The following is an 18355-nucleotide window of genomic DNA, read 5'->3' on the forward strand; positions in this document are numbered from 1 at the left end:
TTCTCGCTTTTCCCACTTTCCGCCCGTTCAATTAGTGAAATGTTAGCATACTTTCTTTAAGCTTTGAATGAAAGTAGGCACTTCCTAGCACACGTCATAGTCGTGCAGTAGCGGCAAAAAATGCACGTACAAAGAAGCGTGATACATGACTGTGCATAAAAGTTTTTTTTTTTCCCGCAGTTCCTATTTTCTTTTTTTCTTTCTTCTTTTTTTGGCAGTTGTCATTGCCCTCCCAGTTGTCGTTGCTTAAGCTCCCTGATAGTAAGTACAATTAAACCTAACTACTCCAAGTCCGCCAACGGATCATCCCAAATTCCGGATACACTAGCACAAAATGGTGTGCAGAACCCGGGGTGTCCAGCATCGTCTGAGTCTGAATAAAATCTCAAAGACCCTCGTTTCCCTCCGATTTGCGAGAACCCTGCGGTGTCTTTGTAGAGTCTGTTACATCCCAAGCCATACATTACGTAGTATTTCTTTTTAAAATTCTCTGAGGCGGTTGTCCAATCATGGACTGTATTAAGCCATTTAAAATGGACGACTTTTCTAAATCCTTCATCCTGTGCCAGCTGTCGCCACCTCCTGCAAACTAGGCTGAGCCTTGCGATTGAAGGATCCCCTTCAATATCCCACACTAGTTGGAATATTTGTTGTATAATCTCGGTTGGTAGGTCTGTGTTTGCAGAATAAACAAAAAGCTGTCAATTTATGTATTTATGTCTTTTACAACATGCTTTACTCAAGTTAGACAAATTCTCTTCTCTTTGTTGTGCAGTCAGTCCTGATGTAACTATCGCGGGAACTATCGATGCTGTATTCTTACTCGAAACATATTCTCCCTACATGTTATTTGTCATTTCTTACTTTTAAAGAATACAGCAGAATTAGATCCGTTGTAAATGCACGATTTTCAGTTAGTCCTTAGTTCGTTTTGCGCAGATAACTTTTTTGCTAGTAAAATAGTCATACCATTTCATAACAATGGCTCCAATTCCGGCTTAGTTTATAGCCTACCATTAAAACTTTTCGGCTCTTTCGACTGTTCCATTGTCGCCATTTGTGGGTTCGTGGCACTAGAAGTTCGTTTCTATAAGCAATTAAAAAGAAATTACTTTGACAACATGTCATGTATCCAGGAACAAGAACAAATCTTGTTACCTTATGGCAGTTGCGCAATTTACTGATGCTTTATCGAGCCTTAGTTGAGCCTTACTTTTTTTAAAAACATGTTTATTGTATCTTAGGTTTTTATTGTTTATTTACCTGCTCTTGGGATGGTTCTGCTTTCTTGCCTTTTTTTGATGGGTTTCCTTGCTTTTCTGGTATTGTTTTTTTTCTCTTCTTCAATTCCCACTCCCCTGACCTGTATTTTCTCTACAAAGTGTTAAGAGCGACGTGTTTAATAAATCTTACTATTATTTCAATTAACGATCAGAAGAGTCCCATCTATAACGTCATGTACCTTAAGTTTGGATTGTCTTCGAAGCTTAGCCTTGTACTCAGAAGTGCTACCGGGTTTAGCCTCTTCACTTTTCTCCTCCGTTCCAATTTCCTTGTTAAGGTGTCTGTTAAATCAAATATCCGTAAATGAAACATGTCACTGATCCAAAATAACTCAGGGTTTACTTCACTTACCCCTTGATAGACGACATACATTCCTTTGTGTGGAGAATAACATGGGCTATATGTAGCCGCAATCTGTCACAATCTCCCTATCAAAAATAGAAATGATACAAAAAATTGGAAGTTAACAAGTATAGCATTTATCTCTGCATCTTAAGATGTCCAATTTGTCATTGTCTTTACCTGAGAAAACGTGGGTTTTTGTCCTGTTGCTAGGCACTCGGCCATCTACAGCCAGAAAAAAAAAATAGCTACGTTACGGCGGAAGCGTTAGATGATGACCATGATGATTATTATTAAACGCGTCAAATTTTTTGTTGCACAGTTATTGTAGTGCAAAAAGTATGGTACTCATAGATAAATAATTGTCCAACCTTGAGAACGAACACCCCACAGCTCTTTGCATCTTTTTGCACCGCTTGATAAAGTACTCTGTCTTTCCAAATTGAGCGGTCCTGGATGGTTTGGTCATCGAGCCGTCGACCCAAAAACAACCTAACCGTGATTCAATAAACATACGTACTCTTGTCATATAATTATAATAATAATAATAATAATAATAATAATAATAATTTTTTTATAATAATAATGACAATATTGGACTCGCTGGAAGTTATTATTTCTGTATCACTGCCATCACTCAAGAGAGAATGAGCTTGCATCAAACAAATAAATTACCTTATTTTCTCGCTAAACTCCAACCGATTCTTATCGGAATTTAACATTGGATCGAAATACATGATCCCTTTTTTCTTTACGTCCACTGCCTGTGCATAAAAGAAGGAAATACAAAATAAGAGACAAGACATTTGACGGTGGTAACTTTGGAGAACTGTGTTGGTTAGCCTTTCGAATAATATGATTATAGTTAGGGTATAAAGCCTACCGTCACGATGGTGACTTACCCCTAAACTCCAGTGACAATTTCCCCTGTTAATGGGCAATAACAGAAGGCTGCTTTGTTCCAGAGACCCCTTTGGAAACAATGACAGTTCCAACATGCATTATACACCGGATATGCAGAGGAATGGTTTTATTAGTGCATATAATTGCTAAATTCGCCGGCATTCGTGATAATGAGTACGAGTGCTTTACTTTAGACAAATCCAACCGCTTCAAGTCTGAAACATTAAAAAGTTTTTTTTTTCTTTTGTCTGCTTTTCTTCTGGTAATTTCTTCTGGTTCTCACCCAACATGTATAATATAACTTTGATACATATAAAATATACCTTGGATTTTCGCAGTGATGAAATATCTTTCCCATCTTCCAAACACTTTTCCAATCTGGTCCAAAAGAAGGAGTCGAACACCAGTAGTTGTCTTCGCTAAAGAAAAACGCACCGAGATTGAAACTGGGATAACTATATGGTCCCGGTTTATTTTGCACGATTTTCGATTAATCATGTCTGAAAGTTATTTTAGGAGTTTAGATGCATGTTACATATATACGAATCCAACAGCATTTGTCAGATCTAACCTTTGTGCTACATGCTTCTTCCAAGTACGCCATAAAGTAGTTGATAACCTAACCAAATTAAGGAAATAAATGATGTTACTATTTCTAGTTCAAAAAGGAAACCCGGAACTCTAATAATTATTGTCTTTGCATTGGATTATTAACATATTTAGAACAACCATAGTTAGTAATGACAATGATAAAGACGACGATGATGACGATGATAATAATTTTAAACAATCATTGAATGCGTATGACTATGATGTAAAGCCGTTTTGCAGATAACGGCCTCTGGGATTTTTTATATGTCATGCAAAAGCCTAATTCAATAATCGTTTTTTGGAGAAACCCCCCAAACAGAGGATGACATATTCAGTGCCGAATAATACTTTTCTTGTGCCATATTGCATTTCCTAGGTTCAGATTTAATCAGAAAATTAAACCTGATATTTTGTAGTCAAATAGCCGTAAACGCTGTGCAATTGTCAGTTTTCTTTCTCGCTGCACCGTTGACTGGCGACGAGGTTGGTGACATGCATTGGGGCACAGCAGTATCGATTGTGTATATTGCCTCTTTGAAATATGGTAAGCCCGATTGGATTTGCAGAATTAGGCACGGAGTCGATCCGAAACGGTTATGAATTTTGAAAAAATATTTTTTTTATAGATATTATAGTAAACCTAACAAAATCCATAGACCTCGGATGTCACACCTCGTCATTAAGCCATCCAGCGTTTGATCCTTTTGAATGTTGTCCATGAATGGTGCTGAAACTCCGGACTGTTATGGGGATCCCATATTGGCATACCAAGATTTTTTCAGCTTCTTCTTCCTTATCAATAAGGTTCCATGCATCTCTCACCTACAGGCAATGAAATATCAATGTAGAATAGAATGTTTCCTTTTTTTTCTCACCATTTATAGTGAAAGCTTTAAAAAGTAGTCTACCAAGCGGAATTAAAAGAAAGAGAAAAGGACATTAAAGAAAGAAACAGTCCGGAGGTCTGTGTACATGCTTACCTCTTTCTCACATACAGATTGCACAGTCTCATTGAATATGCTTCTTATATCATTTCTCATTTCAGGTTCTATAAACGTGAAAGGAAAATTTAGATGCAAACATATGTATTGTTCAAAATGTCTCTGATTTGAGTTTATCCCCCTAATATGGCATGAGTCAAACATATATTAATCTCGAGCCGATGGCGTTGGCATTTTGTTTTGATCCATACATAGGGTTGTGCACGTCATTAAGTCAGTTCCCTGACACACTCCCAGCTTGAAGATATTGCCTAATGCATGAGATGCCACACACAACACTTTTATTGTTTTACGTTATAGAGTGTTGTGGACAGAACCCTACAAAAAAGAGGAGGGATCGAAGCGATAATTGGATTTTATACCTGGTTCATCTCCTTGAAAGGTGTTTGATTTATTGTCTGCATCGTTCACGTACTGGGCTGGTCCTATCAAAAAGAAACAAAATTATAATTATTTGTCGTTCCTATTATACTATCCGCTGGAGAGCCTATGTTATAAGTGCAAATTTGTGAATAAAAATCAAACTACGTCGTGCAGAGTAAGCTTCTATGTATTTGGTAACTCGTGACTTTATGTTTTGGTCTTAAAAGTAAAAGGACAAATACCTTTGAAAATGTTTTCTATTGGTTCCAAGCTTAAGTAGTGATTCTCTGTAAGGTTACCAAGAAGAAGTGGCGCCCCTTCAGCTTGCTGATTTTCGCTTTCAACAAAAACCTCTATTGACTCCTTGTCGGTTGTACTTGTCACTACTCTTATGGTTTTCCCAAGCGCGTTTGCCAGTGCCACCAAGACCAGTTGATCCCCCCATGTCCCGTCCTCGCTCATGTTCTTCAAATAAGAATCGTAGTCATTGTTTGGCACGGTTAAGGAAAGCTCGTCGATGGTCAACTGAAAATAAAGTTCAGAGATGGTAAATATTTTAATTATAATAATATTTTAATCATATTTTTATTTTATTATAGTAATAATATTTTTATTTTACATTCATGTTGCAAACTCACTCCAGGTAAGCCGTCTTTCAATGTATTAACGGCAAGTGATCTCAAACCAACGTGATCGTAGCCTCCTTCTCCAACACGGTCCATCTGGTCTGCAACAGCGTGAAACAAGCAGTTCCCATCTTTTGGAATTGCATTTCTAATTCGTAGCCCAGAGGTACGGATATTTTTGGTTAACTGACGTTCACTTCTCTGCAGTTGTCTGTTTTCAGCTAATGACATTCGTTTTGCTTTCTTCATATCCTCCAAGAAACGCTGTGAAGAACCTTTGGAAAGGAGGGAAAAATACACTAAGGATACGTCTTTGTTAATACATATTGTAACTTCTGTAGAGTCTATCAAGAAAAAGCACAGAAAAAAAGACATATATGAGTGAAATGAAAAGGAACAATAAGCGCAGTTAGATCGTGCATAAAGGAAAAATCGGGTAAGAAACAAGGCGAATCACTATCGTTGTCGTTTTCGCTATAACCAGAAAAAATATATATTTTTTATTTTATTTTACAAATCTAGTTATATCTGTGTTAGTCCGAAAAGCAGAAAAAACAACATATGCATTTTCAGTTAGTTACTTCCATTTCAGCTTGTTGAGCCAGGCTTAAACGGAAAAGGATGATCCCCGTGGCACCTTAGTCAACTGTGGCTGATCAGCTTCGTAACACAGCAATCCAAGAGGCTGATTCAAATGATGTTAATTAGGAACGATATTTCGCTCATTTATACTTAACTGCTCGGAAATATACCTTTACACCCAACCTTACAAAAGGCCTACACCCTTACTCAAACATCCGTGTGTTAGCACCTTACGACCTACACCTCATCACCTACACCTTAATGCGGACATCCGCAAAATTGCTTTACCGTTTGCTCAAAATAGATTCCACAATCTTGCAAGTCACGAATCCTGACGTTTGAGTGCGCAATTTCAAATGGGAGGTCCCAATGAAATACCTTTGTACCCAAAATTTGGCCTGTTTTAGTTAAATAAGTTCTAGTACTGTAAGAAAGGTCGATAAGTTATTGCGAATGTATAGGTATTATCATCTTTGAATAATTTCTTCAGTTATTTATTCTGCGTGTACGTTAAAGTGTTTCTATTCAAATTTGAGGACTCGCAGTTATAACGCGGCTCTCGTCGGTGACCCAAAGGGTTATACCTCCCCCCGTCCCTAATTTATTTCTCTAAATGTAACGTGGACACGTAATAGATTGTGCTTGAAAAGTGGGAAATTTTGCCTCTCAATGACTCAGAACTTATGTTAACTTAAACGCAGCAACGACGACGAGCAGGCGAAGGGTCCCGACGCGATGGATGGGTGTTGATTAACCGTGGAGCCGTACAACAGAAGACTGACAAAAAGACATAACACGTCCATGAACCCTGCTTAGAGAAGGAAAGGTGCACTCAAGGTCGAAGCCCGGAAATGACAAAGCAAACATAAACCGACCTTGCAACCTTACTCCCCGAACACATAGGGTTTATGGTGTCGCGACACCAGAGATGGCCCGATGTTGTTCATCATACTTTTGTGTTCTCATTGTAAAGCTATCATAGGATTAGCTAAGAGGTTTTCAGCCCAATAGTTGTTGTTTTCATAGAAAGAGTGGCTTTTTGTAGTCTTAGAACTATATTTACATACGAACTTCTGCTGGGAGTACTGTTTAAAGAGTGGGGCCTGGTTTTGCAGCGGGGCTTCGTTTCCCTTGTTCGTGTAGTCAAGCGATATGAAGCGTGGGGTTTGACATTGTACGTACACAACGTACTTAATTAACATCGGGCATCAGGGGAATCCGGGGAAGCTCAGCGGTGACAGCCTTTATGGGGAGGCCTTAACCGAACCCAAAGGAGTTCGTTTTTAAGTCTTCGGGTGTATGAAAGGATATGTGTTTCACTAGTTGAAATATATTAAAGGGTAGACTTTTCAGGCAATGTTTACCGCAAGGAAAAAAATGACAGACCACTGACAGAAAATAACAGAAAAGAAAAGAAACGTCTGATATCTAGTGTGGTTTCGAGGGTCCCCAATTTTTCTCGATCTCCTTTCGTGCGAAAGCGGGGGCCGGGCTAGGTTAGGGCGTAGGCTTGTTGAAAGAATATTGTAGGTATTCAGGAGCACTTAGGAAGACCTTAGATAACAATGACCTCAACCAGGTCATGCGTCCAGCCGTTTTAGTGAAGACAAGGATTTGGTTGGGGACTTAGTCTTGCATGCTCGAAAAAAAAAAAACCTGGTCTCGCTCATTCTTATTGAAGGATTTTCGAGCCCATAACACAGCCGAACCGGTTACGGGACCGACATAGGACCAACATTATCAAATCAATTTTATTTGCTCCCGACGTCATTGCAATTCCGTTGCAGTTAATCTTTCTCTCATCGGTTATCGGGTTATCAGTGTACAGCGAGTGTAATTTATCATGCAAGAAGCACGTATTAAACCGAACCAAAAGGTTTCCACCACACGTTCCCCACTGACTGTAATAGCTTGTCACATAAATAAAGTAATTTTTTCCAAGGTCACAAGGTTCAAACGAACTTAACCCATGCACGTTTTTCTACAAAATTGTTAAGTCGAAAATAATTAGGGCCTCTCTAGTCTTTCAATTCTGGTGCAGGTAAAAAACGATCATAATCCTGTTAACGGGGTATCAGAGTGACGTCCTCATCTACAAAAGAGTGATTTACCTAGAACAGAATACAAATAGGGTAGTGGAGTAGTCTTGAAATTTATTGATACTAGCACTTTCATGCTTTTTTGCAAAGCAATCACAAGGCAACTACTAAAAGCAACAACAACAATCAAAATATACAGAGAGAACAGACGATAAATACTCGGCGTGACGCATGGCGCAAGCATAACATTTTTATTAAATAAACTTCTGGCTTCCGGCACTCTCACTCGCTTTGCCATTAAGAATTTTAGTATTAATATTATTATTGATTATTGCTATTAATATTATCGTTATCATTAGTATTTTTATTATTAGTCTTGTTATAATTATTAACATGGGGCCTCGTATTGATCGTCGGGGCTTAGAATGGTGGGCCTAGGATGGGGGGTTTGATATGGGAATGGGGGCCTGATGTGGGGGGGCCTGATATGGTAAGGGGCCTGAAATGGGGGGTTTGATATGGGAGGGCTTGGAATGGGGGGGCCTGATATGGGGGGCCTGATATTGTACGGGGCCTGTAATGGGGGGCCTGGGATTGTAAGGAACGTTCCAAACCCTGCTCCAAAGGATCGCTTTCCCAGAGTTCTCAGTAGATGTTTTCCAGATTTTCTTGCGGTTTGAAAGGGGGAACATCTGAGCCGTAGAGTCGGTTTTGTTGCAGAATTGGTCGGGATTGTGTTCGTATTAATTAGGCGGGCCCTCACAAAAAACGCCACGGAAACATATTTTGTCGAGCTCAACTTTTACGAGAAAATTTTCGCCGCCTGCAAGGACGCTTACTCGCAGGCCAGCCTCTCCCCCGTTTACCCGAAAGACCCTCGGGAGCCATGGAGATGGATGGGGATGAGGTCGCCCGTCCAACACCCCGGAATTTCGAGCCTGCAATCATCGTGGTCGTTATGTCAGTTCGCAGACTGTTCACTAGTTGTCATGCGTAATGTGCGCGCGGTTTTCGAAAGAACAAAATGGCCGTGGTCCACAGCAGTTTAAATGAAATACGACAGTATAATTAAGAGTACCTCGCACATAACATCTCGGTTGAATTAATGGAAACCGAATTTACAGTCGATAGTGTCAAGTTGTAGAATGTCTTCTCTGTTTTCAATTGGTGAAGATGAGTTGGATCTGGACGACGAGGTGAGCTTAAGTTAAGCATATATATTGTAGGTTAATTTTTGTCTAATCAATTTTAAGATAGTTTCTTCGCTGTGGCTATATGGCCGGTAACCGGTCAAGGTTTTCAAAACACTAAATGGCCGGCAGTCCTATATTCTCATTAAATTTCACAAAATCGAACGATTCCAGCTAATTTTAACTATCATATGTCGATTTAGAATAGTCAAGCGATCCTGAAATGCTTTACAGATCTCAAGTCTAGTGTTTGGTTGACGCTGGGCTCAGAGGAGGAAACCATGTTTTGTGACGCTTAGAACTTTTTCCAGCTCGACTGCCGGTCAAGGTTTTCAAAACACTAAATGGCCGGCAGTCCTATAGTCTCAGTAACTTTCACAAAATCGCTTGACTTTTCTAAATCGACATATGATAGTTAAAATTAGCTGGAATCTTTCGATTTTGTGAACTTTACTGAGACTATAGGACTGCCGGCCATTTAGTGTTTTGAAAACCTTGACCGGTTACCGGCCATATAGCCACAGCGTAGTTTCTTTTAGTATATATGTTGTAGTTAATTTTTTATCTTAGGTAATTTTTGTTTTTCTTTTGTTTTTGGGTATGGTAATGTATGCTAATGAATTGAAACAAAAGAAAAATAAAAAATACCTGAGATAAAAAATTAACTACAACATATATGTATTTTTAGCATTAGTGTAGTTTCTTTTAAAATATTTTGTTATGTAAAAAGCTCACTGGAAGAGCATTATTAAGGAAGAGACACCTGTGAATAAAGCTTGATTATTTGTTGTTGTTGTTGTTGTTGTTGTTGTGCGCGATGGCCATGTTGGAGGAGTAAAACAATAAAACAATTTTCCTTTGGGAAAAAGTTTCATTTTCATGCTATTTTTTTTTTTTTTACTTACTTCTACATTGTGTACAACATGGCCACCGTGCTCAGACTCTATTGTTTGATCTCAGATCAGGAGGCACTGGTGGAGGCTATGCTCAAGCAGTGCCCAGTGCCTCCTTGTGACTTTTTTCAGTGGTTACATGTGCCTGTGTCCTTACTCAACCATCTTCGCTTTTTTGCATTTAGAAACTTACATTGCCAGGACCTTTGGACAGCTGAAATTCATACTTTAGAACTTTTAGGCTACCTACATCAACAATACTTCTCAGAGTAGGACCTTGTATTAAACTATCTATTTTAGCATGAGCTAATACATGTATGTATTTTTTGTTTTTGTTTTGGATTTTTAAAAGGATTGCTTACTGGCAGCATGTGGCATAGGCTGTTCAACTGATAGGGTAGTAGAAGATTCCAAGAGTAATTCAGTTACTGGTTTGAACCAATCAGGCTTTACAAGGCAGCTCTTGAGAACTAAAGAAGTGGAAAAACAACAAAAGAGTTATGAAAGACGGCCTTTTGAATCCATCAGTAACAAAAGCAAAAGTGAAAGGACCTCTGACCTTAAAAGGTCTTCAGAGCAAATACATAGGAGTTCCTCTTTTATAAACTGTCCAAACAGCAACTCAACTTCACATCTGTCAACTAGTGCACGGAATATTCCGTTTGCCAAGCGATTTGCCATTGATCCACACCAGACTTTGGTAATACCAACTGCATGTAATTCTCCAAGAGGCAATGTGCTTTGTTCATCTTCCACACTAAACTCAACAGACCATTCATCTCTTACAACACATTCTTGTGATAATTCTTCACCAGTTCAGAGGAACTCAATTGCTGGTGTTTCAAAAATACAGGGACTACAACAATATAGCTTTAGACCTTCAAGTTCAAGCAACAGAGTGGGTCACTCAGTAGACAGTGCCTCATCATCATCTGGAAGCGATCCTACACATTCATCGACAACTTTACTAAGGAAAGAATTTTATAGATTGCACGAGGTTTCATCTAATTGTAACAAGGCATTAAGCAGTTCAAAAGATGCAGCTAATTCTGCATTAATACAAACAAAAAAACATTCAACAGGACCACTAGTGGCTGGAATTCCAACTGGAGATCTTTCCAATATAACAGGCAGTACAGCTACCAGCTCCTCTAGTGAAAGAAAAAGACAGTCTATTACAAACGCCTTTAATAAAAATAACATTGGACCAAGGGAGTTTGAAAGCCCTAGAGTGTCCAGGCAGAGTGCTATTTCAAGTCCTAGGACACCACAGGCTTACCAAGCTGTTACTCCACATACCAGCAAAACACCAATTTCAAGAAAGTTTCCTGGTCCTGCTGGGCTGCTGCCTAAACTGGTGAGTAAGAAATATTTTTATTAACATTAAGGGTCTCAAGTAAAAGAAAAATTTCACTGAGTTATGTTTTAAAATAGATAAAATGTTACTAATTATTTGAATGTATTGTCGACTCTCATGTAAGGAGAACAAACTATATTGTTGTTTGGTTTACTGCAGAGTCCTGGTCAAAACCTTGATGATTCTTCTTTTGTATCTCCACTACCAACTACAAAAAAACCATCAACAGTTCAGAGTAAAGTACGTAATGATGTTTTATTTTATTTCTATAAGACTGCAAGATTTAGTATGCTTTTTTGTAATAGTATAGTCATGTGGCACAAGTAAAGTGAATACTTTTCAGTTTTGATCACAGTTGAACCTCTGTTTCATTGGCTAAGTACAGTGAGCAATAAATTATTATTGTTTTGTCCACTGTGACTCGATAACAAATTGCTAAATCGAGGTACATGGCAGCTTAAAAGAACACTTGGCTAATATGTTGTAGAGCTAGCACTGACTGACTATAAATCTTTCATTCTTGTTCTTGGAGTGTGAACACTGTCTTGTGAATTTGAGTATACAGTATTGCATAAAAATAAATGCTCTTAACAGCATGCATGTAAGTCTTAACTGACAGAGGACCAATAACATGGCGACATAATTGACCAATCAGATCAATAACCAGAGTGTAATACCATGAACTGACGTGATATAACTCACTTTGACTCTGAAGATGACCACCGCACAGGTTGTTGAAACGTCAGTCACTGTCAACAACAACAGTCCTATTCTGGACTACGTTCACCTGGACGATCAAACTCAACCTTTTTTTCTAAGGATTGTGATCAAATGAATAAGCATTGTATTTGTACTAACTATTGTTACATGTAAAATATTCCACAAGATTGATACACTGTTCTTCTCCTTCACAGGTTTCTCAGTCAAGTACATCAGAAGATGACGATTTTAATCGAGATCCATGGACTTGTATGTATCAGGAATTCCTCAAAAGTAAGTTTATGTGTGACCTAGTTTGCAACTTTTTACATGTACAGTGTATGTCTATTTTCAACTGTAAAAATCCAGTTATGTGCCTTTTCTCTTCACCTTGGACCTTCAATTACATAATTATACATCTGTAAATTGTCAGTGCTATATTGGCAATTTTGCGCTTTTGAGTAATTTTATAGAAAAAGTGCAATTTATAAGTATTAAATATTATTATTATTAACATTATTGTTATTATTAGTTTTCATCCATGTTCTCTCCCCTGTTGTTCTTTGATGTAGAGTCTGTTTGAGTTTTACTGTACTGCCTGAAATAAGTACATGTATATATAGTCCATTATTTCACCACTTTAGTTCCCATAGGTGTCCGGTCCAGAGGGACGGGGGATAAGAGCTGGAAACAGATTTATTTCTTTAGGGGAAGGACAAGGAATTAGATTTGTACTTCATGCATTGTTTTATGCAATAATTTTGTGACTGATGATACGTCTGTAACTAACTGAAAGAGAAAAAGCTGTGATCATATTAACGTTTTTGCTGCAGATGTTCCGTTGACAATGAGGTATACCATAATCAGAGCACATTCAGAGGTACAATTGTTTTGTATGTTTATACATCTACAGGACTGGTGCCGATGCATTTACTGTTAGCTCTCACTTTGTGGTACAGTAAAACCCTGTGTATAAGAACCTGGGTTTTAAGAACCTGTTAGGCTAAAATTTTCATTAAAGCCCCCTCCACATAAGAACCTATTAAAGGCTAAAATTTTAAGTTAGGTTCTTATCAGTGGAACTGGTTATGAATGTATTGTATTTGTCCCAAGATTTTCTTGGTATCAACTTTGAAATGGCATTTCAGAGAACTGACTATGATTTTGTTTGTTATGGTTTGTTAAGGACATACCTGCACTATACTGCCTTTAGGCATTACTGTATGGTATAAATGATTTATATTGTATTATGAGATGATAAATTATTTATAATATATTTAAATGAAATTCATATGAAAATATAAGAACCTATTTTAAGAACCTTGGTAGTCTAAATCTGCTTTAAGTACCATTTATATAAGAACCTGTTAAGGCTAAATTAAAAAAATCCAGGTTCTTATACGTGGGGTTTTACTGTACCCTCTGATATATGTATTATGAAATTAAACAGCAGCCAAATGCCTGCTGTAAACTGGTGTATACTTTTGACTGAACTAGGCTTCTGGTATTACAGTTTCACAATAACAGAGTTACATAATTAGATCTACAGACACATTTTTCAGTCATGAGAGCACAAAATGCCAGTATCTGTTCAGGACAGTACCCACCTGGACAACCATGTTCATTACTTACGCATTGTACATGTATGTATGGACATACACACGGACAGATTCACATTGGACATTTCCCACATTACATGTACTCAATAGGCATCATCGTATTATAACTGAACAAGAATATTCATTCAATCCTGTAGGCTATTCAGCAAACACTAGATCATGGTAAAGTGCCATGTCTGTGTGCTCTTGTTAAAGCCTTTTCACTCAAAGAAGCAGATGCCAGTGTTTTGCTCAAGGATCCTACAGGTATGATAAACAGGGGCAAAGTTGACATCCAGTCAGGATAACTTGAGGATATAAAAACATCCCCCATTTAATTATTGATTTTAAATATAACTGGCAATTATTGGAGATATTAGGCCAGTTATGATAATATCATGAAGAATTATTCAGATCAAAGAGGATGCTGGACAACAAGCGATTGTTAATGCCCTCTCAGATCTGTAAACATTCTTCATATTCTATTTTTCATTCAAAATATTGCCAAGGGATAGTTAAGCCCATTCATGGATTTACCTGTTCCTGGGAAGTTTCAGGATTTAGCAAAGTTTAGTCTTGCCGATATTCTTAAAAAGCAGTTGTAATCTGTCAAGTGGTATTTATGCTATTTTTGCAGCTACATTGTAAGTTTATTGCCAGTATTTATTTTTCTAAAGTTACCATGCAATTTTCTCGAAATTTTCAATTAAATTTTCAATTTTCTGAAGTTTGTTTACTTCAAACAAGATAAAGGTAATGTAATATTTTTTTTATGTAAATTACGATCTGTTGTGTGTTCTGCTGTTTTTTGAGTGAATTTATTTTGTTTACCAGGTGAGATTCATGGAACGCTGCATCGCAAAGTTCTGGAAGATTATCAAACTGATTTGGCTCCTGGGGCTGGACTGATACTGAAACATGTAAGTATAATCAAGTTAACCACAAAGACGAGCTATAAATTTAGGACTTACATATTCATTTATCTAGTATGATTATTAAAAGGGAGGACAAGTTGACCTTCAGAACGTTTTTAAAGCACTTAATGGTATTTGTGTAATGTGATTATTTTAGTTAGCCTTGCAACAGTCTCTCAACTTTGCCCTCATTTTGTCAAGGCAAACACGTCACAACACTTTCATTTATGTTACTTGTATATGTTCAAGGTTAGCAGTACAGTGGCATACATGTGTGGATGCACACATCAAATTATCATTAAAATAATCTAGACAGTTCCCAGTGGTGGTTAATTCCTAAAGACCAAGTATTTTATCAAGTGTATAGTTTGCATAGCCTGGCCTTGTAAATAAAGCTCTAGTAAATAAATACTCTGTAAATTAATAAAGCCATTTACATCAATGCCTTCAGTCTATTAACATAACTAATAGTTATAATAACAATGGCAGTAATTTAAAAAAAAAAAAAAAGTCTGGTGAAACATGAGTAATCTTTCAAATAAATGTAACCAAGGTCTATGCCTCCCTTCCCTCCCCTCCCCTTCTTAACTGATTGCTTCTACAGCCATACCATCTTGTTTGGCAATTTTATGTTTACTGAATGAAGGATTTATTCAGTTTCTCCAAACTGTTTAATTGTTTAATTTTTCAGGTGTCAGTGTTTAGTCCAGCTCCAAGGAAACATTACTTGAACATCACCCCAGGCAACATTCTCCAGATCTACCCTGCCGACCCTCAGAATATCATCAACAGTCAACCTTTGGTAAGAATTACACACATCCCTACAGCTAGCTGTACAGCTATGCATACATGGGTGTAAGACGTTGAGAACCTACATCTATACAACCCATTTGGACGTCAATACCCACTAACCCCCCATGTGGAACCAGATCCCCTGTACCGCGGTTGAGTGGTCTGCTTGTCAGACTCGCCATCCGGGTGGTGCCAGATTCGAGTCCCGCTCTGGCCGCTTGCTGGATTTGTTCTCGGTCGTCCCGAATTCAAATCTTCGACCATGCTTTTAAAATAGCCAACTGGTTCGCCTCCTACCAGTTGGGGTTTTTAATCCTGTTATGTTCTATTTGGATTCTTTGTCTCTAATATTTTTAGTGGAGTGCCTGTAAACTAGCTGGGAAAGCTATGTTCACTTCCACCATAAACAAACCTTTTCCTTCTTATGACTTCATAATTATTAAAGCATCGACCCTGAGAAAAACGCAAAAAATCATTTACATTTTACCAGAAAATTCCTATGAAAATAGTATTCTACTGCACAACATGTCCTTCAAAATTTGTTACGATGCACAGGTTTTGCGCGGAAATCTTGTCTCGCCGGAAGAATCCTTAAGTAAATGCCATGAAATGCCCACAGAAAGGAAAAGAAACAACGGGGCAAAAAACTTAAAATCGTTGGGGTAGCCGGAATTATGACCTTTATATAAACGTTCTTTACTTTTCGAGCACACCCTCAATATTTTTTTTTTTTTTTCATCAAGGCATCACAGTGTACTCAAGTGGACAGAAAGCAGATGGAGCACAGGTATCTTATATACAGTGAAAATTTTATTGTCTTTTTAATATACATTCCAGTGCTTAGTGAGCAGGTTAGAGAATTAACCAATACAACCTCGTTCCCAGGTTCTCTCCCCAACCCGTAGGGACGGGTAGGAGAGAGAACCTGGGAACGAGGTTGTAAACCAACGTTTGTTGTTATCGACTAGTCTTCATGCAATCAGCCTGGGAGAGAAGTCACCATTTTGTTGTTGTTCTTGTTTGTTTTTTACCCTTCAATTCGTTCTACCTTTAGTTAAAAGAATATTCATCTTATTCTTTTTTCTTCGTTATGTTAATTTTTGTTTGTTTGTTTTGCTAGGCCAGTGAATGAAAGTGGCGTTGCTATAGAAGCTGTGGACCTCACAGCTGGTCCGAGTAAAGAATCTACTGAACAGGCCAAGCTATGGAATCAGAAAGGTAAAAAGTCCGACTGCAACCCTTACATGTAGTATGTACATGTAGCTTAAAAAAACTCGGGAACTTCGTGATAGTTAGCAAAACATGTCTCAACTGGGCGTTTGAAATTCAGCGAAGAACTTGCGTTAGTTTAGTTTTTCTTACTTCACATTCTTAACTTTCAGTGGGCTCATTTGTGCATCAGGGGCAAAACGTTCAGATTCTTTTTTGATGTAGCTAGAGAGCTTTCTATTTCATCATACTCATTTTTTGCACTGTCACTAACGTTTGCAGAATTAAAATCCTCGTCATTAAATGTTTCCAAGCTGCCTAATCAATTTTGTTCGCCCTTTTCTTCTTGTATGTGGTGTGTATCTATCTCCAGAGCATCAGCGCATTGAAGTAAAACTTATCTATGTTCTAGTTTGTAGATCCAGTAGTCGAACTTAACACTAGATATTCCGGAAGTAAGTGCTGCCGACGCTCGAAAAAGGAATCAAGCCAGTTTCAGGTGACTGATGTGAAGACACTTTCTACACACACTGTAAAAACTGTAATCTCGTCTTTCTTTTTTTTTTCCTCAGACTGTTTCGAGGATTTGTTGGAAGGACTGGACGATGATGACGACCTATTGGATGAGGCTCTTCTGTTATGAAAAAAGGACAAGGATGTTGATAATGTTTCTGTGTCAAACGGAATATAGAAAATTAATTTGATCAAATTTTTCGAGGTTCTGCCTTAATTAACATGGCTTAACGTTCTTAGATTAAGTAGAAGGTGATATAAAAAATGAGTTTAAAGAGATTGAATTAATTGTGACGACTAAGAATTCATGTCGACATATTCACAATTTATGTCGTCAACGTCTCCTCTTGTAATAAAATACGGTCCATTTTACGCCTGTGTGGAGACTGTTTAGACAGAGAAAAATGATTTACCTTAACTGTCAACAGTTCTATCATAAGGCTTGTGAAATAAAACAAAACAACAATTCATCTTTCCTATTCCTTTACATTGAGCCTAAAATTTAATAGTTATATTTAAAGCAAAGATGAACTCGACGTTGTGTTTTGTACTCACCTAGAAATGGCCTACTTTGTTCTTGCCTCAGTTTTCGCGGATTATTAATTTCAGTTCCAACCTCAAAAGCCGTATATCACTATTACTTAATTTCTTGAAAAAAAAAACCAAAGCGTGTGAAATTTTGAAGTACTTGTATCAAGTGCTGATGCAGATGATATTAGTCTGAGCTTGCGTAAAAAAAATGTGTAATTTAATACAATTATAGAACCTTATATCACGTCCGAAGCTTACAGCAACTCAAAAATTTGTGTTATGTCATACAGTATAAAAAGTGTCGCGGTTTTAATTTTCAATCTGTTCTTGAACGGTATTTGGAAGGTCTTTCTTTTGATTTCCTTTGGTTAGAAAGTATGGGTTTGTGATTGTGCGGCGGCGGAAAGGGAGGCCGAGCTGATACTTTTTTTCAGTCTATGTCCCACCTTTGTGACTTAAAAATTCCATTCTTCTCAAAAGTCCAGTTTTGTTGTTGTCCCTTTGTTTTTAAGTATGTATCATCCGACACCTTTCCTAGACTACTGTTTTTTTTTTAAAGAAACACGGTGGAAATTGTGAAAGCAAGAGCCACTCACATCCTTTCAAAGCGAATTTAGAACGAAAACTCATTCTAGGGAGTAGAAATTACAACCTTCAACCTAGTACCCAGTCCGTCACCTACAATTTGTTAGAGCACTGAATGACTGAATAGCACTCCGCGTTTGCCCTTACAGTGACTTGCGCCAAAGCGAGGCGAAGTAGTTACTGACTCCGAAGCTGCGAAATGTGGACGGAAGGCTGATTCCTGTAAAAAAAAAATGCGGTTTCATAAATATCCGAATTCATGTGGACAATTACGTCGGTAGAAGCGAAGAGTCTAGGTTCAGTTGTATATATAAAGAAAAATAAAATAACAATAATGATTTGG

The 18355-nt window shown here is 37.8% G+C and overlaps 3 protein-coding genes across 3 annotated transcripts; 1 reads left to right on the forward strand and 2 right to left on the reverse strand.

Moving 5' to 3' along the window:
- Nucleotides 1-281: 281 nt before the first annotated feature.
- LOC140932477 (uncharacterized) lies at nt 282-3249 on the reverse strand. Its single transcript, XM_073382084.1, has 11 exons — nt 3101-3249; nt 2853-2948; nt 2529-2597; nt 2302-2390; nt 1998-2118; nt 1807-1851; nt 1636-1712; nt 1463-1565; nt 1264-1374; nt 1015-1087; nt 282-673 (listed from the first exon to the last, which is right to left on the reverse strand). The coding sequence occupies exons 1-11, from the start codon at nt 3131-3133 to the stop codon at nt 282-284; spliced, it is 1209 nt and encodes a 402-aa protein (XP_073238185.1). The 5' UTR covers nt 3134-3249.
- Nucleotides 3250-4609: 1360 nt separating this feature from the next.
- Nucleotides 4610-5383, reverse strand: LOC140929890 (OTU domain-containing protein DDB_G0284757-like). Its single transcript, XM_073379588.1, has 2 exons — nt 5123-5383; nt 4610-5009 (listed from the first exon to the last, which is right to left on the reverse strand). Exons 1-2 carry the CDS (start codon nt 5357-5359, stop codon nt 4692-4694), a joined length of 555 nt encoding a protein of 184 aa, XP_073235689.1. The 5' UTR covers nt 5360-5383; the 3' UTR covers nt 4610-4691.
- Nucleotides 5384-8786: 3403 nt separating this feature from the next.
- On the forward strand, nt 8787-17411 carry LOC140932478 (uncharacterized). Its single transcript, XM_073382085.1, has 11 exons — nt 8787-8927; nt 10167-11171; nt 11331-11411; nt 12086-12164; nt 12704-12750; nt 13627-13735; nt 14303-14388; nt 15074-15184; nt 15918-15961; nt 16295-16392; nt 16956-17411. The coding sequence occupies exons 1-11, from the start codon at nt 8877-8879 to the stop codon at nt 17024-17026; spliced, it is 1782 nt and encodes a 593-aa protein (XP_073238186.1). The 5' UTR covers nt 8787-8876; the 3' UTR covers nt 17027-17411.
- Nucleotides 17412-18355: the final 944 nt, after the last annotated feature.

Source organism: Porites lutea, chromosome 3 (genome assembly GCF_958299795.1).
Source record: "Porites lutea chromosome 3, jaPorLute2.1, whole genome shotgun sequence".
Taxonomy (NCBI): domain Eukaryota; kingdom Metazoa; phylum Cnidaria; class Anthozoa; order Scleractinia; family Poritidae; genus Porites; species Porites lutea.

Bases quoted from the DNA above. Each gene is read 5' to 3' on its own strand.
- LOC140929890 (XM_073379588.1), bottom strand. From the start codon at position 5,359: ATGAAGAAAGCAAAACGAATGTCATTAGCTGAAAACAGACAACTGCAG. The intron at 5,010-5,122 runs GTGAGTTTGCAA...CTTTATTTTCAG, and splicing joins TGAAAGACGGCTTACCTGGA to TTGACCATCGACGAGCTTTC.
- LOC140932477 (XM_073382084.1), bottom strand. From the start codon at position 3,133: ATGGCGTACTTGGAAGAAGCATGTAGCACAAAG. The intron at 1,566-1,635 runs GTAAGTGAAGTA...TTGATTTAACAG, and splicing joins TGTATGTCGTCTATCAAGGG to ACACCTTAACAAGGAAATTG. The intron at 1,088-1,263 runs GTAAATAAACAA...AATTGCTTATAG, and splicing joins CAGAACCATCCCAAGAGCAG to AAACGAACTTCTAGTGCCAC.
- LOC140932478 (XM_073382085.1), top strand. From the start codon at position 8,877: ATGTCTTCTCTGTTTTCAATTGGTGAAGATGAGTTGGATCTGGACGAC. The intron at 11,172-11,330 runs GTGAGTAAGAAA...GGTTTACTGCAG, and splicing joins CTGGGCTGCTGCCTAAACTG to AGTCCTGGTCAAAACCTTGA. The intron at 11,412-12,085 runs GTACGTAATGAT...TCTCCTTCACAG, and splicing joins CATCAACAGTTCAGAGTAAA to GTTTCTCAGTCAAGTACATC.